Consider the following 23849-nt stretch of genomic DNA (forward strand, 5'->3'; position numbering starts at 1 on the left):
GGAAATAATGGAGCCAAATTTTGGAATTAAAAAACCCAGATCTGAACACCAAACCAGTATTTGAAAACCTATATAACTGGGAATACTGAGATTTTTCAGCTCTCCAATCTGAAAAATACTATTTTTTGTTGAGGCACACAATGCTGCATACCACCTGTCCTCAGACTGATTTATTTTAACTTCATCTCCAGGCTTGATATCACCTGGTTAAGCTACTTCCACTTACAAAAGGTTCTTTTTGTCCATCATAGCTAGGTATGTAAGAAGCCAAACTCTGGTGTTGGATTAACTGGTGGAGTGTTTAAGTGTTGAGTGTTAAGTGTTCAAATTCTCTACCAGTAACCTCATCGCTCATTCTTTCTGAGCCTATCACAGGATTTTGAGTGGCACCTTTAAGATTAACAGAATTTTATTCAGATATTGTTCTGCTGCTTCAACCAACATGGCTACCCACCTGAATCACAGGATTGTTGTAAAGCGAACTATACTACCAAGCTCCTTGAAGGTAGGATGGGTTAAGAAGGTATGAATTGATAATGAGGCTAAAGGATCAAACATCTTGATGCTGAATCAGACATCTTTCATGAGGTACTGGGAAATAAGCAATATCGATGCCTGGAAGGGGAACCATAATGGTGAGCCAGTTCAGTGTAGTGGTATATTTGAGCATTCTTTCTGGGATAGGCTACAGGGGAATATTTATAGCAATGTTTTCATTACCTACTCGTTTTTATACATTTTCAATATAAAAAAGCAAGACCAGCAGCAGTACTTACCCAGCAGGGAATGTTTTAAACAAAATCAACATGTTCACCCCCTCATTTAAGATGATTCTTTTACTTACTACGGAGTCTTATTCATGGAGTATCTTCATGAAAGCACTTGCAGGCTAATAACTATTAGTGCATAGCTGTTTCCAGAGCCACATACTCTAAATTACTGAGCATTAGATTTTCTATGAGACACCTGCAGAAGTAGGAAGGCAAAAATACTCTCAGCCTACATGTATCAAAACTGAGACTACACTACTCATAACTTCCTCTGTGCTTTTGTTATGCACAACTTGCTGTTTCCTTCAGGCACACTACTACAGGAAAACTGCAATTAGTACTGCAGGCCAATGATTAATCTCAGAATTGTCAGTCGTATGTTACACATAAAGCTGTCTAGACAATAGTCACTAGACTGGTATGGGGAGGAAGCCTTATAAATTTTCTAGTCTTGCCTCTTAAATGTTGCATATTAATTCTAGGTCTTTTAAAGGAAGATGCCCACTCTTAGCTTTCAAGTAGCTTCATTCTGATAAACATTCTACTTTGTTCCATTGTTTGATTTCATTACTTTTAGGAAACCAAATGTGTATATGCATACTCTAAACAACTATTCACTCCAACCACAAGAGACAGGTATTAGAAAATAATTTATTAGGCAGTAATACAAAGCTGTTTATACTAAGCTCTTATATACATGCATGTAACATCTATTCTTTGACTACCCTTATTCTGGGACTTTAACTTTTTTACTCTTGGCCTTACGGACCTCTTCAATCAGATCTTTCAAATACTGAATTTCTTTGCTCAGGGAATCTGCTTTGTCCCTCAGGGCCTCATTCTTCTGTTCTACTTCTCTACACTCTTGTGATAAAGCTTCCTGCTCTGCCCTTTTTTTCTGCCGATAGCGTGTAGCTGCCGTTTTATTTTGCTCCATCTTCTTCAGTTTTTTTTCTATTCTTTTTTCTCCCTTCACCTTTCCTGACACCATCTTCTCTGCAGGGAGATCATAAGGCTTGGGACGAACAGAACTGTCATGCAGGGATGTAACTGACTGACCATCACTAAGGGAACTAATGGAAGTTGTAGGACTTTGCTGGGGTGTCCCTAAGTAAGATGGGCTCATGCCTATACCACTATCATTGTCAGAGTGGGTTTCTTCCTCCTTCTCACACTTGGGAATTACCACTACAAGGATATGGGCTTCTGTTTTCTTATCTCCTTCAAGAACATCCACTTCACTGCCTAGTTCTAAGCTAAAAGAATGGTCTGCAGTGGAAATCAGTGATTCTGGAGAAAGTGGAAATGGCAACAAAGATGTTAGGGGCGCTACTTGATCTGCCCCTGAGGGGGACGTGGGGGATTGTATAACTGGTTCTGCTGTCAGTGGAGTTTCTTTCTTGGGAATTTCTTGGATGGAAGGGTCAAATGGTTCACACGTGTCTTCCAACGTGGCCATAAGCTCATCTGGGGAGACGGTGGCTTCAAGGTCATCAATACCTAACAGCGCATCAAAGTCAAACTCCTTCAGATCCATCTTCTCCACCATCCAATCCATGCCAGAGAAGGCATCCTCTGCCAAGGAAGAAAAATAATTGATAATAAAACATATTCAGAAACCTGAATTTTTATCAAAAGTTAGGGACACTGACTTTAGTCTTTCATATAAAGACTGAGCATATGTTGCTAGCCATGTCACCTCTAATCTTTATTGCAAAAGCTGCCATTCATACGTTTTGTTTGTAGGGAGCTATCATCCTGCATAACCACAATTCACAATTTGTAATTATATGTATGCCTTACCCTGGCTGTCGTCTGTGGCATCGTTCAAACTATCCACAGCCAGCCAATCGGAGGAGCCCACTTTAGCCTTGTCGCTGGAGAACCCATGCGAACCGGGGTTCTTGGCCACCTCCAGGTAGTCATCTAGGAGTCCCAGACCTTCCTCAGCCGCCAAACACGGCTGGTTGAAGGGGGACAGAAAGTCCCCCAACATCATCTCTGGGTTTGAGAGGCTCATTTTTGCCAAATTTTAACACTCTGTGGTCAAAAAGAATAGACACGTAGATGGTCTCTTTCTCGATTACAGCAAAGCTGCTGTGCGGTGCCTTGAAGAACCTGGAAGACAGAAAAATAAAAGCAGAGGTTTGTCATTGAAACTGGATTTAAATGAGGAATCCCTACTGCAGGCAAGGACAACCATTATTTTGTATTTCACAATTTACTAAAAAGCAGGATGGTGTTAGTGCTGCACTTCTGCTTTTTTGAGCTATCACTGTATACAAGTCAAGAATTCTTATGCCAACAAGCCCTAATGTACGACAGCGCCAACTAGGGTTTGTCAAGAATATCCTTGTGTGTGGCAGCCTACTCAAGTTCCCCACAACCATATATGGTCAAAGCCGGTTGCAGCTCCACCCACCATCCTGTCTGATCTGATTCATGTATTCACTAGCGTCAACGACAGCTGCAGCCATTTCATGATCTGCCTGCTGTGCCTGTCCCCACCCTATAAATAGGCCGCCATTTTGTATGTTGCCACGTTTTCACCAAGGTTACTTAAGACATTCTGGCTCCTGTTCACTCCAGAACATTAAGAGGTGCCAAATGGTTTGAATTCACAACCAATGATCGAGGAATGGACAGTCTTTCTGCAAAGTTGCAAAAGAACTGTACAGGGAGCAGTCTCCCTATGAACTCAGCCCAATTACAAGGTAAGCTAGACAAAGCCCCGCACCCCAGGGAATACTACTTAACAGTCGAATCAGAAATCAGGCCTGCCAACACGTTCCCCCCCCCTGCCAAGCAGTGTCTTGCACTTTACAAGTAGAGAGTCAGGGAATATATGTTCCCCTGTAACTTTCTTTAAGCTGAATAAACCTTTCACTTGTTCGATTTCTGCTTGGCAGGCAGCTGTCTGGGAAAAATTCAGACAACCGTTCCCCAAACGCTAGTTCTACTATACTTATGCCAGGAAAGCATCCTCTCAAGGGAATTCGTATAGACATTAGGGGCTTTCTAATTAGCCAGGAGAGCCCAGAAGCTCATTAAATCGCGTCTATGTTCAACACATCCAGGCTTTTCTCTCTCTCTCACCCCCTCCCCCGTGACAGTCTGCTGTGTCCTGCGTCACACACCCCTTCCCTTTTTTTCTTCCCCTTTAATTTCCCACTGGAGCTTCCCTCTGAGACCGGCGATCCTTTCCCAAGCTGAAAGTACCACACACACACACGCCCTCTCCCATCCCACTTTTTAAATGCGAGAAGGACCAAACATATACAGTATTATTATATTCTCCACCTTATTTGTTTGATTCTTTCCCCCTTCCCCCCCCCCCCCCCCCGCCTCAAAGCCATGAATCCCCGTTCCCGGCCCCTCTTCCAATACTCACGCCATGGTTGCAGATGCCGGGAGGTGCCGAGGCCGCGGCCGCTGATGCTGCGCCTCTGCAATGGCCGATGCCGCCGCTTGCACTACCACCCCTACACAGCCATGGTGGCGGCTGCGGAAACTGAAACTGCTCCTAGCCGGTCAGAGCCGCGCTTTTAACACGGCGACTCACCACACCTTCCTCCTCTTTTACAGTCTAACAACGAGAACGCGGCGCCCGCGTTTTCCTCTTTTATACTCAATGAGATCCGGTATCTCAGAGCTTTCAAAGAACCGAGATTTCGACAAGAACCTTCCGCCAACTGGGTCTAGATGTTTAGGCAGGTTTGTTCAAAAGACCAACGCTGCCATCAAGACCCTCTCTAAGACTCCAGAACTCAAACACCCACTTTATGAGCCGTTCGAACCCGCAGTTATTTAGCCCAAGTCAAAAGCGGGCGGAAGGATTACAGGCACTATTTTACAGGCATTGGTATGTTAATAGCCCTCCGCGTCTCGCCTCAATTAAGGTCAGGCCACGTGACGCAAAAACTGACGGTTGGCTTCCCATTGGTTTTCGTTAGACTGGTGGGGGTTGGAAACCGGCCCCTGATGTGGATTCCTTAGCTCGCTATGGCACGTGGACATTAAAAATCTGATTGGCTGACATGACCTTGTTCACGTGCAATGTGAACTGCCATTGGCTTAAATAGGAAAGACGTCTGTACATTCGGTAAACCGTAAAGGAATGGGGGCGGGGCCCCCCTTTTCTGTCTCAAACGCGCGTATTGAAAACGCATCCGCCTCGCGGCGCTGGAAGGCAGTAGACTTCGGCTGCTCGCTCTGATTGGCTCTGCGGCATTTTCTGAAGGTGCCGCCTTCTGCTGTCTTTCCCTTGCGGGTGTGACTGTCGGGGAGGGAATCGACCGCCTCGTCTCCTAGCCGTCGCACCCGAGGCCCCTTCTCTCCGACGGCTTCCTCGTCATGAAGAGAAGAGCGGCGGCTAAGCCATGCCGCAGACAGAGCGATATAAGGCCGAGCTGGACGTTATCAGCAAGTTCTTTATCATTCGCTTAGAACCGTGGTCTTGTCTTGTCTCTACACGTTTTAAATTAATCCGGCAACACGAAGAACACTGCGTTGTTGTCAACTGCTGCTCGCGTGATTAATGGCCGTGCTTGTCTTCTCCATATTTCAACTTCAGAAATGTCAGACTGGAGATGTGGGGTTTCTTTCATGCCCTTCTGTTTGCTTACAGCCAGTCATCTTGCCACATTTTTAGCATGCTCTTCTTCAGAGGAGTTCGTGGTAATCGACATAGCTCTCCCTCCCAACATTTCTCTTCACAACAACCCTGTGAGGATAACGCAAGTGGCCTCTGATACACAGACATCTATGCCACAATAAACCTGTCATTAACGGGCTAAACGACTAATTTGGTTAAGTTGTTACCAAAGACAGCAATTGTTGCCTTCAGTATGGACTCCCCCTTCTGCACCATATATTATCGGATTTAAAGTTTTATTAAGTTTTAGGCATAATACATTGCAATACCCTGAACTGCATAGATTGGAGGAGGAAAGACTGTCTTGATAATATATGGCGCGTGGTGCATATGTACTATGCACCATATGTTATCAAGACAGTCTTCTCTCCTTCAACCTATGCAATCTTTCTACCGGTTTTATCTTGGCTACTTTAAAGACTTTCCAATTTAACCAAACCCCTCCCCTCTACTCCTTGCTTTCTTTAACTTTAAAACACTTCTTAGCCACCCTACCAGTACTATGCATTCCTCCCTAGTATTTCCTAGGCTGCTTTTATTGTGTCTCAATCTCCCCCCAGCTGCTCCTCATCCCCGCACTAAACCACACCAAGCCTGCCCCCAATATTATCCAGGCTACTTAAAACACATTCCTGTTCAAAAGCTGAAAGTTTCTAACCCTCATTGTAGGAGAAGGACTGGAAGTGTGGCTGTACTGGAGGCATTTTTGTGCATCCTGCTGGGGATTCCTTGTGCTTTGAGGCTAGGCAGTATTTATTTTTGGATGATTTGGCCACAGGGCTCTGTCCTTGATCACATCCAGGAAGGTTGGACTATTGCAAAGTGCTTTACTCTGGAGTTGCCTTTGAAGACTGTCTGCAAATTTTAACTGTTCGAAACAGTGTCAGCCAGAGCTGTCTCATCCTATTGCTTTCCATTACTTTATTAGATTTGTTTTTCCTTGTACAGTGGGATTGTGAATCTGAGTATTCTAGGCCTTAGTCTGACACGCTAACCACTACACTACACTGCTGGATCTTTGGGGGTACAATTCCTTTAACCAATATACACACTGCATCTGCTTTCTAAATTCATCTTTGTATTAATAACTGAAGCTCAAGAGTAAAGCTCAAGAGTAATGTAACTATTTTGGTATCTGAAAATGTATCACAAGTTTATAACTAAAAAGACTCTTGAAAGTTGTGCATTTGTCTGGAGTGCCATCTGTACATCCAACAAGAAATAAGAAACTAATTTCTAAACTCATGTATATTTGTCACTTTCTGAAAATTTCTGAACATTTTCAGTTTCCACTAAGTGAAATATAATCTTCAACCGGATATAGAAAGAGGAACTGTGTTGTCCAAGATTAGGAAAGGGGGTTGGGGAGGAAAGTAATTGCATGGACACGTCAACATCTGTGGTTTTTTACTGAGACAGTTGTAGTTACACTGCTTGCTTTAAAAGGTCATGCTAGATGGCTATCAACGGGCACAGGTCATCCTGTTACTGTAATTGTTTAGAAATGGAGTTCTCAGGAAGAGAAGTGATTACATAACATTTTGGATCCATTACCCATTTGGCAGAGAAATGGAACTTCTTCCTATTGCCGCCTGAACAGATTTAGTCTGACGAAATGTGTCATCTGTCCTATATTTGTTTATACCACAGATGAAGGATTTAAGCAGAGTGCTTTGCCTAAAGCCTCCCAGGGGGTTCATGACAGAGACAAAATTCAAGCCAGGGATGTACAGAGTGGACTTTCAGCCACTACACCAAAATTAACCATTTCCTCCTTCCACTGTCAAATACATAAATAGGCAGTGTTTCTTTCATTTTATAGTTCCAAGACTAAAGCAGTCATTTGAAAACCATGGGCTAATGATGCAGAAAGGGGTTCTGTGTATCAACTGGGAAAGGTACCCAAGCATTAAAATGCCCCTGGCCAAGGCTGTCCTTATGTCATCAGAGTAGATAAGTCAATAGTATCCAAAAGACAACTGAAGCCTAACCATGTTAATTTGCCTATGATACTGGAACAGATCAGCCATCAACAAGAGGCAGTGAGAGGAAACAGAGAAGACTGCAAGAAGGCAAGGGAGGTTTGATGATGCTGATGATTCTGCTGACAAGTCCTTGGCTAATATACTAATAAGCTGTATACACTGTACTAGAAATTTGCACTCCAGATATCCAGATGCTTCTGCAAGATAAGATTTTGAATTCTAAGGTAACATATAGATCTATTCTAAATAACATTTTAAGATTCTGTCTGGTTGAAATAACCAATACTTTATAGACATATTTTTAGAATCTCAGCAGCAGGATCTTTCTTTCAGATCCCTTCAATCAAGTTGTCCTATTGTACAGAAATTCACAGCCATTTTGCTAAAGCTGTTGTTTTGCCTTCAGTAAGCTCTGAACAAAAGATCCCTTTATGGATTCAAAACTCACATATTATTAAGAAGAACCTACTACAGTTGGGGAGGACCTTCACTATTAATCAAAGATAATTTGACCAGGCTTAAGAATTGGCACTTTATAAATGCAGAAAGCTGAAGCTTAACTGGTGGAAACTGGATTTTACAAGTTCAATGACTTTGTAGCCCTTATAGATAATTGCATTCCTATTTTTAAAAATTATTTTTACAAATTCTGAAATGAAGCCTAAATATCTGTTTCAAAATTCAAAACTCCAAGTATGCTGCCCTGTAAGCCTGTAATAAGAAAGTAATGTACAGCTTCAGTACAGCTGTTCTACTGCAACGATAATTGGTTATGTGACAGCCTTATTCACAGAGGATTTTAGTATTTTTACTTTGATTCAACAGGGGTGACTCTTATTTCCCTTATAAAGACCTGCACAAAATAAAATAATAATCATATCCATACCCCATTATTTCTAGCCCAAGGTTTTAAAATGCATATCATTAAGAAGAAGAAGATATTGGATTTATACCCTGCCCTTCACTCAGAGTCTCAGAGCAGCTTACAAACTCCTTTCCCTTCCCCTCCCCACAACAGACACCCTGTGAGGTAGGCGGGGCTGAGAGAACTGTCCTTGAGAGAACAGCTCTGACAGATCACATCCAGGAAGGTATGGCTTACCCAAGGTCATCCAGCAGCTGCAAGTGGAGGAGTGGGGAAGATGGTACAAGTCCTTTCGAAAGAAAAACAGACATACAACATTTTTCGCTATCTCCAAACAAAGGATAAAAGATCATAACATTAGTGGCTACGCTGACTTTTCTAGGGCACTGTTGTAAAAGGGAGCCAGAATCACAGAAGAGTCCTTGACTATAGAATTGTGTGGCAGTAGAAACCAGCCTGCTAGAAACTAGCAAAAAAAAGCTTGCTAACATTTCTTTATTATGTCCAAAACAGTTTATAATCTAAAGAATAAATAAGAAACAGAAGACAAAGAAAGAAGAAGAGTTGGATTTATACCCTGCCCTTCACTCAGAGTCTCAGAACGGCTTACAAGCAAGTGCTTTCCTTTTACCAGTTCAGGATTTATATCACAATTTGCCTGTCCATATTTCCAGTTTGGTGTAGCGGTTAAGAGCGCGGACTGTAATCTGGGAGAACTGGGTTTGATTCCCCACTCCTCCACATGCAGCTGCTGGTGTGACCTTGGGTCATTCACAAGTTCTCTCAAGAGTAATCCTTGAAAGAGCTCACTCAGCCCCACCTACCTCACAGGGTATCTGTTGTGGGGAGGGGAGGGGAAGGGAATGTCGATCGTAAGCCGCTTTGAGGCTCTGAGTGAAGGTCGGGGTATAGTGCCAATCTCCTCCTCTTCTTCTTCCTTCTCCTTCCCTTCCTCTCCCCACAACAAACACTCTGTGAGGTAGGTGGGGCTGAGAGAGCTCTGAGAGAACTGCTCTTGAGTGAACAGCTTTGAAAGAACTGTGACTGACCCAAGGTCACCCAGCTGGCCGCATGTGGAGGAGTGGGGAATCAAACCTGGTTGTCCATATTAGAGTCCACACTCTTAACCACTACACCAAACTGGAAATACAGGCAGGCAAATTGTGATATAAATCCTGAACTGGTAAAAGGAAAACATTTACTAAATGGTTTTATAAAGCAAGCTTTGGAATTCAGGAACTCAATGAAGAATTACTAAGTAGAACATACATTTTAAAGATGGTTCTTAAAACCAAAGAGGAAGCGTGAAATCAAAATATATAAGAGTGCACATACATTTTGCATGTACATGTGTTTGGAAGAAGAAAAGATTGGATATATACCCCGCCCTTCACTACCCGAAGGTGTCTCAGCGGCTTACAAACTCCTTTCCCTTCCCCTCCCCACAACAGACACCCTGTGAGGTAGGTGGGGCTGAGAGAGCTCTGACAGAAACTGCTTTTTCAAGGACAGCTCTTATCAGAGCTATGGCTTGCCCAAGGTCATCCAGACAGGTGCAAGTGGAGGAGTGGGGAATCAAACCCGGTTCTCCCAGATTAGAGTCCGTGCACTTAACCACTACACCAAATGTACATTTGACTGATACAAGTGGGGACCAGTTCCTGGATAAATGTGGGGTTCAAACCTGCATGTTCAGTGTTCAACTGTACATGCAGTGAATGTAATTTAAGAATTCCTCAACGGTTGCTATAGATTTTCCAGGTTGTGTGGCCGTGGTCTTGGCATTGTAGAACCTGATGTTTCGCCAGTAACTGTGATTGGCATCCTCAGAGGTATAGCACAGAAAGATGGAGTACTCTCTGTGTCAAGGTGAGAAGAAAATGGCAGGCAGGTAATTTATATCTACTCCAGAAGGTGGGGTAGGGCTGAGTCATCATCTTGTAGAGGTTCCCCAAGCTATGAACATGCTAATGGAGGAGCTTTCCTGAGGAGGTTTTTTTGTATATGGTTTCCTGAGGTTTCCTGTTTCCTGAGGAGGTTCTTTTGTATGTGGATTGGCTGTTGAAATTCTAATCTTATCTGTAGTGCTATTGGGAGTTTAAAAATAAATTACCTGCCTACCATTTTCTTCTCACCTTGACACAGAGAGTACTCCATCTTTCTGTGCTATACCACTGAGGATGCCATTCACAGTTACTGGCAAAATGTCAGGTTCTACAATGGCAAGACCACAGCCACACAACCTGGAAAATCTACAGCAACTAATGAACTCCAGCCGTGAAAGCCTTTGACAACACATTAATTCCTCAATGCATGTACAAAGAAAAATCACAGATTGTACATGTGTTTGCTGTAAAGCAAGCAGTACTAAGAAGTTAGCAGGGGTGCACAGAGTGGTGGCTCAAGTGGTTAAGACGCTGAACTGCAGGCTGTGGAAGGTCAGTAGTTCAGCAGTTCAAGACCCGAGTTGCCGCATGACGGAGCTCCTGCCAACCTAGCAGTTCGAAAGCAAGAAATTGCAAGTAGATAAATAGGTACCACTTCGGTGGGAAGGTAACAGCGTCCCGTGCACCTTGGTGTTTAGTCATGCCGGCCACATGTCCACAGAAACGTCTTCGGACAGCGCTGGCTCTTTGGCTTTGAAACGGAGATGAGCACCGCAACCCTAGAGTCGGACTCGACTGGCTTTCGAGCAAGGGAACCTTTACCTTACAGAGTACACAGAAAGTATTTAATAGGATAAGAGATTTTAGGCTTAATGCCATTTTTCTCAAATTGAGAGGCAGATTACTGGAACAGTGAAATTCTTTCTCCCCTTAATCCTGGGCAGCAGATCCTCAATTATTCACTTTAGGTGTGGGAGGTGACTCTAATCCTCCTGCCTCAAAACCCCAACTTGATTTGAGGCAAAGGGAACTCAGCGTGGGCTGGCTATTTATGCCAAGGATGTCACCCTGTGAAGGGAGGGTTTGGGGAGATCGTAAAATGTAGTAGAAGGTTCCTGCATTCTCATTGACAGAAGGGATGGATAGTAGGTGGGCTGGGTTGTAATGAGAAGATCCAAGATCAGAAACAACAAAGAACCTTGTGGCATCTTGACCTTTAAGACATTTATTGTGGCATACATTTTCCTGAGTCGGATTAACTTTGACAGACCCTGAAGTAGTATACACCCCCCCTCACTTGGTTGGCAGTGGTTATTACATGAGTAGAAACAGGAAAAGGGTGTGTGTGGAGGAGGGGGAGAGGTATTACAAAATGAGACCAGAAGATTTAGCGATCCAAGAGGCGGGCATTTACATTACTAAGCAGAGAACAAATGAAAATAATATCCTGCCCAAAAATGCAAATTATACAAACACAGTGGAAGGAGACTACTCCCAACAGGTGACAAACCAGCAGAACAAGATGAATAATGTGCACAAAGTCCTAAAGAGGGCCAATTACTTTCCATAATGAGCAAGCCCTTCCCGGCCTCTACCAAGTCAAAGCCTGATAGTATCAAACCTGAACGTGAATTCCCTTCTCAGTAACTTCACAATGGAGTCTCCTTTCAATTTTTTTTTTTAGAATGAAACTGTTTCTTCTCCTTTGAACACTTGGTTTGTGTCCATTTCATCTTTTTCAGGGAAGCTGTCCAGTTTGGCCAATGTAAATGGTAGAAGAATTTTGCTGACACCTGACATTTGAGAAGATATGCAGTTGACTGAGCCCCTTGGTACAGCTGATGGTATCAGGCCCCATGATATCGGCCCCTGAGTAGACAAGGGGAAGATCTGGTACTGGGATTTGTTGCTGGAGCTAGTCCCTGGGTTAGTGCCTTCATTGGGGTGTCCATCATTGGTGAGTAGTTACTTCAAGTGTGTGTATGTACAGTAGGCATGAAAGCTTATTCCACAATAAGCTTATTAGAATTTAAGGTTCCACAAAACCCCTCATTGCTCCTGGAACCATTTCAAGAAGTTTGAGGTAAGCTTGCTTTAAATGAATAGTGTCAAGATGATTAAATAGTTTAGATTGGCACAGAATAGAAATCTGACACAACAAGCATATATCTTGGGAGAACTCTTAAAAGCTGTATGTAAATATCTTAAATGATAGTAGGGATCAGATCACAGTGTCTTAGCACTGAGAAAACCAGCAAAGAGACCAAGGCAGTAAGGGAGATCTAATCTGCAGCTTAATAGAGGTCCAAGTGTGAGGCATGCTGACTACTGGGAGCTGATCCATAAAATACACAACCTTTCACAACCTCCTACCCTCCTCCTCCTCTCTCTCTCTTAACTGGAATCAGATTGCAGTGCTGGGCAGGAAGGAAGAGCTGCAGCACTTGGGGAAATCCAAGCTATATATTTGGTACCTTTTCTCTTGACTTTGGGAAAGTTGCTATGCAAAAGCTTGAGTAAATCTGGTTTGAAGCCAATAAGTTTTTCAAACTCTCTTGGCAGATATAATCAACAGTAGCACTGCAAAAATGAGAACTATAGTAAATTGAATGGCAAGGGTATATTATTGTCTTAATTACAAGCAAAAATACAACTGTGGTCAGGTTATGCTAGTTATAAGGGAGTATGTCAGCTAATCACCATTATGCTTCCAGCACACACCTGAAGTACATTTGCCTGCTTTGAAGGAACATTCTTGCCATGAGGCTCCTAGAATTGCACAACATTCCAGTTCTTTCCCCTGTACATTCCCACCACCATCACCAAATCACTGTGAAACTATTGCAGTTACGAACTAGGCAATCCAATGCTGTGCTGGCATCATTGGTCCCAAGGGCACCAGAATCTGACACTGGCAGACCCAACTTCCAAGAAATACAAAAACTATACACCATTATAAAAACAAGGGAAGGGAAGCCATACAAAACCAGTTTTCCCCTTAACAGGCCAGTTAGTTAAGGGTATTGATGTAGGAATTTTCCGGGGAAGGAACATAACTCTGCCTGAAGCTTTGGGGATTTATTGCCATCCACTTGATAGTGCTGGGCTTCATAACATCACCTATGTCTTCAAAGGTCTTTAGTTATCCTCACAAAGAGGTGGGAAGGACTACAAGCCAAGCCTTTTTTCTAGCAATAAGGCCATCTCCGACATGCAGTGAGTTAGTTGGAAAGAGGAGAGGAAAAGTTGCAAGATCTAGGCCATCTAGAAGAGACAAGACAGACAGGAAGCATACAGGAAAGAAAGCCTGTAAGACATGTGGAACATTATACAAATATAGACATCCACCCAGAGGTGTGTAAGCTTATACTGCCAGTGGGAGTAAAGGAAGGGAGATAAAAGGCTACAATCACAGCAGGAAGTACAATGAACATCAGCCTGGGGGCAGCAGTGTTACATGTCTTGTCCCTTTTCCCATTATGCATCAGGCTAGCTGGCATTTGGAGCTGCGGTGGCTCAAGTGGTTAAGACGCTGAACTGCAGGCTGTGGAAGGTCAGTAGTTCAGCGGTTCAAGACCCGGGTGCCGCAAGACAGGGTGAGCTCCTGTCTCTAGTTCCAGCTCCTGCCAACCTAGCAGTTCGAAAGCAAGAAATTGCAAGTAGATAAATAGGGACCACTTCGGTGGGAAGGTAACAGCGTTCCGTGCGCCTCGGTGTTTAGTCATGCCGGCCACATGACCACGGAAACGTCTTCGGACAGCGCTGGCTCTTCGGCTTTGAAACGGAGATGAGCACCGCAACCCTAGAGTCGGATTCGACTGGCTTTCGAGCAAGGGAACCTTTACCTTTACCTTTAGCTGGCATTTGGTTGCTGTCCAGTAAAGGAAGCAGAGGGATGTCCTGACAATGGCAATCTACAACAGGAGGCATATCACTTTCAGAGGTATCCAAAATATGTGAACATTCCTTTTATACTTAGAATTACACACATTGTTCTTATTGCAATCCTGGCTGAGTTGGAAGGAAAAAGAAATCATTGAAGAACTAGGGTAGAAGTTGAAAAGCAGGGGTGGAAAGGCCAGAACAGGGATCTACACTAGGAAGGGGTGAACACAAAATCCTATTTGGATGAATTTCATAGGACAATGGAATTTTTGTTCCCACCCCCTTTGGACCACAACCCAAATGCTCTTGGTGTGTTCTAATGAGCTGCATGGTAGAGGGCAGGCAGGTTGGTTGCTTGTTTCTTAAATATCTCCTTGCTTAGTATTCAGAGATCAGTGCAAGGGTTTATTATGGGGGGATAGGGGTATTTTTGAAGGCCAAAGGATATGTAATACCACAATCCTGGATTCAGGAAACCGATAAGACTGCACTCATGTCTAGTAACATAAAAATGGGGAAGTATAAACTCCTTCAAAATTAGGTTTTTAAAAAACACGCAAAAGATTAGCTTTGGAGGGGTTTCTTTTCCCTACGAAATAATTGTGTCCCCCCCCTTGATCCTGGAATGTGAAAGTCTATTGTTGCCATGGAGACCAGGGAAACAGGAATGAGCACTCTACTCCTTGAAGTTTCACAAATTCAATAAAAGATCAGAGTGAAATCCCAACTAGGATGGAGCTGGGGAAGAGACATTCATCTCTAGTGCCAAGCACAGAACCCTGCAGTCTCTGTTCAAGGCCTCCCTCCCCCTGCCTCTGGAAAATTGCTCCTTTAAAAAGTAAAAACCAAGGCACTTGGGAGGTCAAATACTGTAGCACATCCTGCATTGTCATTCTTCTCAATGACAAAACATGCAAGTGCCACATTGGTTTTGACACAGGCCTGCTCAGTTTCTCAAGTCCTATTGTGCAATAGCCTTCAAATACAGAAGCACATATGTTTGGTTCCACACACTTGTGGGCTGATCAAAACACTGCCGAAGTACCCTTTCAAATCAGCCCCGAGTATTTCAGGTGAAGGATACAGTTAAACACACAGCCATCGTGTTGTGGAAAGTTATTTTATTTCAGAATTTCCACTTACTGTCACAGACCATGCGGACTTTCTTCCCCTGATCCCCTTAAAGAGCATTAGGGCTTAACACCAGCTAAAAAGATCCCATTCCTTTATCTTCAGTATCACAGGTGCCTTTCCGCAATTATTTTTTCACGTTGAGAATTTTGTCTGACTCAGAATCAGTAGCCAAGTTTGATTGCAACAAAAATCTACCGTTGTGCTAGTTGGTCCCCCACCCTGCAGTTCAGGGAAAAGTCATATTGGTTTCCATGACGCAAACATTAAGGCAGTACACCAAAGCATTCCCATGACTCAAGGGTCTGTGACCGCCTTTTGACCCGCTGGGCTCTCTACCTCCCACGAGTCACAAGGTGCATTTCACACTATCTGCATCTGAAGTTTTGTTCTGAAGTTTCACAGAGGTCCATGGATACTGAAGACCAAGCCCTCCATGCTAGACTCACCAAACGCTACCCATATGCTTTTTTAGTGAATACTGATCGGTAGGTGTCAGCTTAGCATTTCGTAAGACTGAGTTCTCTAGTCTTGTAGTAGCATTAGTGCAAGATTCTTAAGAGTTGCCCCACACAACATGATGCCTCAGCCCTGTGCAAGATGTATCAACCTTCCCAAAACTGAGGGAACTGGACAGTCCAGCTTGTTCCACAGCTCTGGTTGTTCCACTGAGTGCCAGTGACAAAGACTCTAGGACTTGTTGCTTGTGAGATTGTGAACACCAGTCTTATCGCTATGAAGTAGGCATCCTTTTTCAGATATCTACCCAAAACACATTAGTTTTCAGGATGGAACGGCTAAAGTGATAAACATGAACAAAGCAAATAAAGTGTCTTGTTCCTGAGAAAGTCTCAGCCTACATTCCATACAATCCAGCTTGACAGCAACACACACACACACACAAATCATCTATGTTGTTACTTCTAATAAGTAACAAAAGGGTTCTTTTTAAGATGAGCATGTAACGATATGTGTTTGACAAGTGGAAGTGCAGGGTCAACCTACTAATTCAGTAGCCTCCTTTGCGACTGATCCACTTTATCTACCACTTGGAAACAAGCACCAGCAGGAAGAGAAAGAAACCACCACAGAAGGATGTGTGACACTCTGGCTTCGTACAGCTTTTAAAAATATTAGCTCAGATAGCAGGAGCACTCTACCTGCAGCTTCGCTCATCACCAAATGTGACAGGAAGACTTATACTAGAAGGCGAGCAGAGAAAGAAGGAATTGATTTAAAAGAAAAATAAAGCAACCAAGCAACCACTGGACACCAGAGTAAACGTTAAGAGCAAAAAGCTTGGTACAGATGGCAGGACACCCACACTAAAGCTTTCCAAATCTTTGGCTGGCAGTCTGGTGAAGCTTAAACAGTTGCAACACTGTTGGATTGATGTGCAACAAATACTGTCTTGCAAACATCTAGTTTTAAATAGGTGGAATATGAATGGGAGCACCTTCTAAATAGGGAAAGCAAATTAAAGACCATCCTAGAGGTTTACTTGTTAACATAAGCACCATCTTCAAAAGGAAGAACAGGGAAGACGGCTTCTTTCCGAGTTCCCACAAATTACCTCCATATTTGTGCTGCCTCTAATAGCAGTGATCGCTACTGCAGACATGACAACCTGGGAGCCATCTACGCAAAAAACCACATGGATTCAACTTGGGGAATATCTGAAGGGTGGCAGTGGTATAGAAGAGTATTCCTGAGAGATAACACATTTACTGTCTATGTCCATTTCATGACTGCAGAGGAGGAGATACAGCTGGAGTGGGCGGTTACTCCCCTAAAAGCAGTAGGCGGGGGGCAGAAAGCAGGGCTGAGTAATGATGATAGTGGAAGAAGAAAGCTAGCAGCTCCCTAGAAGCAATATGACCAAAGCATAAGATATGCCACCTTCTGCAAATTCATAAGCAGTGCAATTTTAGTGTTATGTTGCCAGCTCAGAATTACATTCACCTTCCTCCAAAACCTTGCGTCTTTCTATATCTGACTTCCAGCAGGCAGACAAGCCGGGCCCATCAGTTTCCCATTGTTTCGCCAACATATGAAAATCAAGGACTGACTCTTAAGACACGTTTAACTCGTTGGGTGATTAGCTGCTCTCAACTTAAGTGCTCGTGATGGAAACATCTGCAAAAGTTGTCTCTTTGTCTTTAGACTTCCATGCGACAATTAAAGATGGCAAGGAGCTCCTCAACGGTTCCTGCTTTCTTTGGAAACTATAATCAGGAACAGAAAAATAATCTTGAGAGCAACCAATTGGGGGGGAATCATTCTCTAATACTCTTCTAGAAAGGTAAATTATAGTATATTAATTTTTCAAATGTGTGGGTGCAACAAGAATTGCATGTGTGTGTGTGTGTGTGTGTGTAATGCACTACAATGACAAAGGGGTGCGTGCTAGACCCAAGCCACCCAGCTTCCTAAAGATGGGGTTACTGATCAGAGCTCAGCAACGGCAAGAACTGACGCAATAAGCAAACTCTCCCTGGAAATTCTGCCCTGTTCTTCCAAACACCATAAATACAGTCACGGCACAGCATTCACACAAATACATCCCCTGCTATAAATAATTTTCTACGGAAACATCTCATTCAGGCCGCCATGCACATTTTGGGTGTAAAGGGGTGAACGGGGGGGGGGGGGACAAAAAGTCAATAAGGGGACAGAACCCAGGGAACAATACATCATCTCATGAGGGTTCCTACAATTGCCAGCAGTTTTACTGGTCCAGTTCCATCCTTTTCTGGGGTGGGACTGTCTGTTTTCACTGCAGCACCGGTAACAGAGATAAAGGAATGCACAATGTTGGAGCAGGCAGTTGTGACAGCAGCAAAGACGTCACATGCAACTCTGAACGTCAGTTTCCACATTCTGTCTCACCTCTTCAGACAGCTGCTATTAGAGCAGTAGAACTGGACCAGTAGCACCAAGAAATCTAGAGGACCACACAGAGTATAATTAAGAAACCCGGGGGGGGGGGACTTGCCAAGAGAACAGGTGTGCATATATCACCCAGAAAGTGTCAGAAAACCCATAGGTCCCAACACTATCCTCACACATAAGGCACCTGTTACATCTGCAACAGGACTTCTGGTTCTGAAAGGGAAGAGTACAGGGTATAGCCTAACTCATCCACTTCCTCAGGAGTGAGCTCTGTAAACAAATTCACCTTTGGATTCAGAGCACTGGGAAGAACCCCCACCTCTAAATAGCCTATCAGTCCTCTCACTGCCTGAAGAAAACGGTCAGCAAGCACATCTTGGGACCAGTCCGTCTCCTCCTGGGCCAGGTGCAGTATGACGTTGGTAAGCTGGCTGGCAGAAAGGCGACCCAGTGCCGGATTCAGCTTGCATATGGCCTTGAGGATCTTGAGGCACAAGGAACGACAGCCAGAGTCAGCCTGGTCTAAGGCCCGGAGGCGAGCCGTCTCTGCTGACCGAAGACTAAGTCGCCACAGATTATCGTACTGGGCCAAGCGGTGTGGCTTGGCCACCAAGACAGTATCCCCTAGTGTCACGGATGGCAAAAAGTCTATTAGTAGGTGCCGGTCTCTTTCATATTGGACCTCCAACGTCAGAGATTCCAGAGGTGCTGCTGGACGTATCACGTAATCTAGGAGGCTCCCAATAGCTGGCCAGTTGATTGAGCCCGCCACCACTTTCTCAAAGGTGTCAGCCACAGACCTAGGTGAGAGGTAACCCCCCACCACACAGCGGTCCCAGTAACTGCTTCCACGAGGGAAGTACTCTGGATTTTCCCGACGTACCAGGCAAAAGCCAGGGATGTTCATGATGGTATCTTCACCTGGAATGCATGACCACAAGTTCTTCTCCAGCACCAAAGGAACAATGAGCTGGATGTGATCTGCTGTCACAACCTGCCAGGGAGGAGAAACATTAACAAGCTAAACAACAGAGGTCAATAAAAGTCAAAGCAACTGCAATGGACTGCGAGAAGGCTAGGATGCAAAGAGATACTCAGCTGGAGTCTCTATCATTATTCAAGGTCCTGCTAGAACACCCTGAAGTACCCACCAAGGCATAAAAATATTTCTTCATAAATGAGCGGGGAAGTGGTAGAAATAAAAACTTGAAGCAGAAGCTCTACTTCAAAACTAAGGTAAATGATGAGCTTTCTCTTGGCTATCTACTTGCTAAGTTTGGCTTCCTCTCACTATAGTATTTAAAACCTGGGTGCAGCCAGAGGAATTCCTAGGAGGGTGGAGTCAAAAATATCTTTTTGACAGCAATGGAGTTCCATCTAGGCTACATTTGTCTTCCTCTCCTTGCAGGTACTTAAGAGTCTGGGTGGGGCCACTTTCATTATGCATGCTGTCAGTTTTTAAGGACAGTTTCAAGTTTCACCCATGATAAAATATGCAAGACTCTATATGATGCTAACTGATAAGTCCATTCTGAAGTGTTCATTAAAGGATGGCCCTTTCACTAAGGTACTAAGGAGAGCCAGCGTGGTGTAATGGATCCTGGGTGATGCAGGTTCAAATCCCCACTTCTTCTATGTGAGCTTCCTGGGTGACCTTGGGCTGGTAACAAACTCTCAGCCCGGTCTACCTCACAGGGGTATTGTTGTGAGAGGGGAGGGGAGAATGATGTTCTAAGACCCTTTGAGTGCCAACTGTGGGGAGAAAAGTGGGATATAAATAAACATGCAAAATGCCAGTGCAGTACCCCAATCCAAATCTGCCATACCGGAAGAGAATGGAAAAGATTGTGAACAAACTCTGACATTCTTGGAATGGAAGCAGGAGAGAAAAGACACAGGCAGTGTGATGTTGGACGCCTAGAAAGAGCTGAGAATGAGAACCGCAGGAAAAAAGATGAGAAAAAGGTGCTTTTCAGACTCAGACAGAGCAATCCATTCACTCTGCAAGACGTCTACCATGCAAAAGTGTCTTCAGTAGGAAGCTGAGAAACGTCTAAACACTGAGCTCTTTTGCACAGGACCAAAACAACTGTAGAGAAGTCAGAAGCACATTCAACAACATCGCGTACATCCAAGTTACCTGCAAGTCATCATAGAGGCTACCACTCAGATACATTTCACGCAGAGGCATGTCTGGCAGCTTGGCACGGAGGAAGCCACGCAGCTCAGCACAAATATCCACAGCAGCCTGCTTGGCCCGGGCTTGTTCTTCAACTGGGATGGCCACCTTCCTCCGGTAATAGGCAAAGAGCTTCTCTTGCAAGGACATTCTGAGGCGGGACTTTTTCAACTCCACTTGGCTTCTTTTGACGGATGACTTATGTTTCGTGGATTTGACCAAGTCTATCACAGGAAGATTAAAGAGAGATGGGCAACAGGCCCCAATATTTATTACTTAATGCAGTGGGATTCATGAAGAGCCATCACAGTTTCCATCAACCAGAAGACCTACATTTACTTCTCTCCATGGCACAAGGCCTGCACCTTAGGGACGCTCACCGCTTACCCATTCCTTCAGTGGTGACTGCTTCAGTGTGGAAACCACCTGCCAACTGCAAGCCCTATCGGGCAAGGGCCTGACCCTGCCCTGAAAGATGGGTCAGGTGCAGGACTGGGGAACGGTTTTTTCAGGACCAGACCAACTGAACACAAAAAAAGATGCCAACATTTACTGAACTGTACAGCCAAGCTGCACACTGGTAAAAGTTTAAGGCCACTTCTCACCCATTTCAAATGCTGAAGAATCTGTAGGAAGAGTCTGCAAAGAACGGCTAAGATTGGTCTTCATATCTTGGTTGAGTAACCGTGATGATGACCCAAGCCAGCTTGGCTCCTCCCAGCTTCTCTTTCCTGACTGGCTCAAGCGTGTGGGACTGGTGGGGGCACTGATTGCCCGATCATACATCTGGAGGGTGGGAGACAGGAAGCATACTGTAATATCCCTTCAAAAGCCTCAATTTCCACAGCCCCCTCCCTCAGGACTCCTCTCCCTTTCAACCGCTCTAAAAAAAAACGCTCTTACCCGTTTGACAGCCAAAGTGGCAATCCCCAGCATGGCAGCACCTCCCACACCCAAGACAAGTCGAGCATTGGACAGGACAAAGTCAATGGCTGTGCCAATGCCATTGTCATCCTTTTTTCCTTTGCGCTCTCCAGCGCCTGCCATTGCACCTTTACATGAGGAGAAAAAAACAAGGCTGTTAACACATTAAATTTTCCTATTATGCCATTTGTTATTTACTGAGTTAGGTTTTCCTCCTCCTCCTCTCTTTCTCACAGATCATTACTAAGAAACACATTGTTATATGCTATCCATTCTACAACACTTATGACGTGCTTTTCAGCACTTTTATCATCCACTATCAACAAAACTGAAACACAGTTTAGGCAAAAAAAATAGGCCATGGCCACTCAGTGAATGTCATGGCTAAGTGGAGATTTGAACCTGATTTTCCCAAACCCAAACCTCTTATACGGAACATTATACTGCCCCATAGAGACAGCTAAACCCCAGCATGTATGAAAGTAACTGTGTATCATAAATGTGTCTTAATCACGATAATCTGATTTCCACATTGTAAGTGGGAATCACCATCGGAACAGTCAACACTGTTATGAGACAAAAACTCCCTTACTACTAAAACCCACCAAATCTAGATGGGAGTTTCTCCAGCCTCTGTGAGTGTGTCTTTACAGTCAAAATACTCAAGTCCATCCTTGCAGTGTCATCAGAGCTGTCTCTACTCCTGTGAATCTTAGCCGAATTACTTTTACTCTCTCAAATCTGAACTTTAGGACTGATTTTGCAATCAACAATTAAAGCAATGAATAATTAACACAGCACTCTATGGCTGTACATAACCCACCTGAAACCTAAAGCATCTGTAATGATGACAGAGGAATATTCCCAGGGATGTACACAGGAACCTTTTAGGTTTCTTTTTTCAGATTTGCAGCAGCTAGCCAATATTAACCATCTAGAACAAGTGATCAAAGAGCCTGAGAAAAAGGAGTCAGAAGAATGGAAGGGGAAACGTCTAAACCAAGCCACCAAGTTTGGAACGTAAGAAAGCCTGGCCCTTCTCCAGCTGTCTTTCCTTATCTTCAAGCCGCTCAAGCTGCTGGTTCTTGCGGAACTCCTTCCGGATTGAGGTGAAATAGAAATCCCGATCAGTATAGCGCAGGCCACGCCCCTGACGCAGCAAACTGCGGTACAGGTTCAGCACTGCTTCGCGGGTCCACGCTGCCATGGAGGATGAACGGAGGACGGGTGAACTAAAGGTACATAGAAAAAAGAACAGTAACACAATCCCCTTTGTCGATGCATTTCACTTGTATGTTCCTACTTATACCTCATATAGGGTAGGCTGGAACAACAGTAACTGCTAAGATAATATGAGAAACATCAGATTTTGGTCATTGCACTTTCTAGCACATCTTTCTACTTCTTCCACAAAAAGGAAAGAGGAAGAGAAAACATAAGAACATAAGAACATAAGAGATGCCAATGTTGGATCAGGCCAAAGGCCCATCCAGTCCAACACTCTGTATCCCACAGTGGCCAGAAATACCAGTGCCATCAGGAGGTCCACCAGTGGGGCCAGGACATTAGAAGCCCTCCCACTGTTGACCCCCCCCCCAAGCACCAAGATGACAGAGCATCACTTGCCCCAGAGTCCCTATCTAGGTAAAAACCTCCATTTGTCAGATTAAAGGTCTCCCAAAGCAAGGGAAGGCACGGGGGGGGGGGGGGATTCACAGGGCAGGAACACAGTTTACCATACACCACCCATACAAACATCTTTCTTGCATGAAATCCTCAAAAGGGAACGGATGTGATTAAGCCGCCTGGGCCAGATCTGTCTCTTTCCAGACACTGTTCAACAGGGACGTGGAGGGGAGGTTAGAGGGCCAACAGGCACTAAGGGCCTGCGGATCTCGCAGAGTGGACATTAAAGGACCCCTGGGAAAACAGGGGGCAACGGATGCCCTCCTGGGCACTCCGGGCGGGGGGGGTGAGCGGAGGGGCGGGGGCGGCCGGCATCCTACGGCTCTCAAGGGGCTCACCTGTGGGAGGAACGAAGGACAAAAACCTGATAGTGGCTCCTGACCCCTTCGCGGTGGGGGCTGCGTCCCGTTTCAGGTGCTCCAACCCCACCGCTTCCCGCTCCCGGGGTCACTCGGCAACATGGCTGCTTCACTTCCGGGGCATGACCTCCTGCGCTATGGAAATTCAAAGAGGAAGATGAAGAAAAAACCCTGGCCTTGAAGGGAGTCTTCTCTTCCGGCTCCGATTAAGATTCTTCCCTCTGCAAGGCACAAGTGGCGGTAACGCAACGACTTCGTATCAATGTCCCCATTGAAAAGCACAGTTGTCCTTTTGAGAAAGATGCTGCGGAAGAATCATAAATTATCTACCTTAGTCTGTACTTCTGGGATCCGAAACATTTGGTTTGAACTTTTAACACAATAATTCCTATGTGCTAAAACTAGTTCTGTCCCGCACATGGAGTCCGTTGACTGCAATTACAAATCGGAAGTCCCATTGACTGTAAGTAGCCCGTCAACTTTGAGAGCATAGAGATAGAACACACAGTGCACGGAAAGATTTCCGGTAAGCTGCAGGTTTTCCCGTTCTGCTAGAGAGGTAGGGTCTTCTGGAGAGGCAGGTCAATAGTGCCGCCTACTGACTGTTGTAAAGTAATTCGCAGTTGGCCGACT

General features: G+C 44.5%; 2 protein-coding genes across 2 annotated transcripts; both read right to left on the reverse strand.

The window, feature by feature from the left end:
- Positions 1-1403: 1403 nt before the first annotated feature.
- ATF4 (activating transcription factor 4) lies at positions 1404-4606 on the reverse strand. The gene is made up of 3 exons (XM_015419185.1): positions 4162-4606; positions 2574-2888; positions 1404-2345 (listed from the first exon to the last, which is right to left on the reverse strand). The coding sequence occupies exons 2-3, from the start codon at positions 2788-2790 to the stop codon at positions 1498-1500; spliced, it is 1065 nt and encodes a 354-aa protein (XP_015274671.1). The 5' UTR covers positions 2791-2888; positions 4162-4606; the 3' UTR covers positions 1404-1497.
- Positions 4607-18160: 13554 nt separating this feature from the next.
- Positions 18161-23297, reverse strand: MIEF1 (mitochondrial elongation factor 1). Its single transcript, XM_015419236.1, has 6 exons — positions 23196-23297; positions 21995-22403; positions 21151-21299; positions 20853-21033; positions 20209-20471; positions 18161-19062 (listed from the first exon to the last, which is right to left on the reverse strand). Exons 3-6 carry the CDS (start codon positions 21292-21294, stop codon positions 18256-18258), a joined length of 1395 nt encoding a protein of 464 aa, XP_015274722.1. The 5' UTR covers positions 21295-21299; positions 21995-22403; positions 23196-23297; the 3' UTR covers positions 18161-18255.
- Between the last annotated feature and the right edge of the window lie 552 nt (positions 23298-23849).

Source organism: Gekko japonicus, unplaced genomic scaffold (genome assembly GCF_001447785.1).
Source record: "Gekko japonicus isolate JY-2015 unplaced genomic scaffold, Gekko_japonicus_V1.1 scaffold37, whole genome shotgun sequence".
In the NCBI taxonomy this organism is placed as follows: Eukaryota; Metazoa; Chordata; class Lepidosauria; order Squamata; family Gekkonidae; genus Gekko; species Gekko japonicus.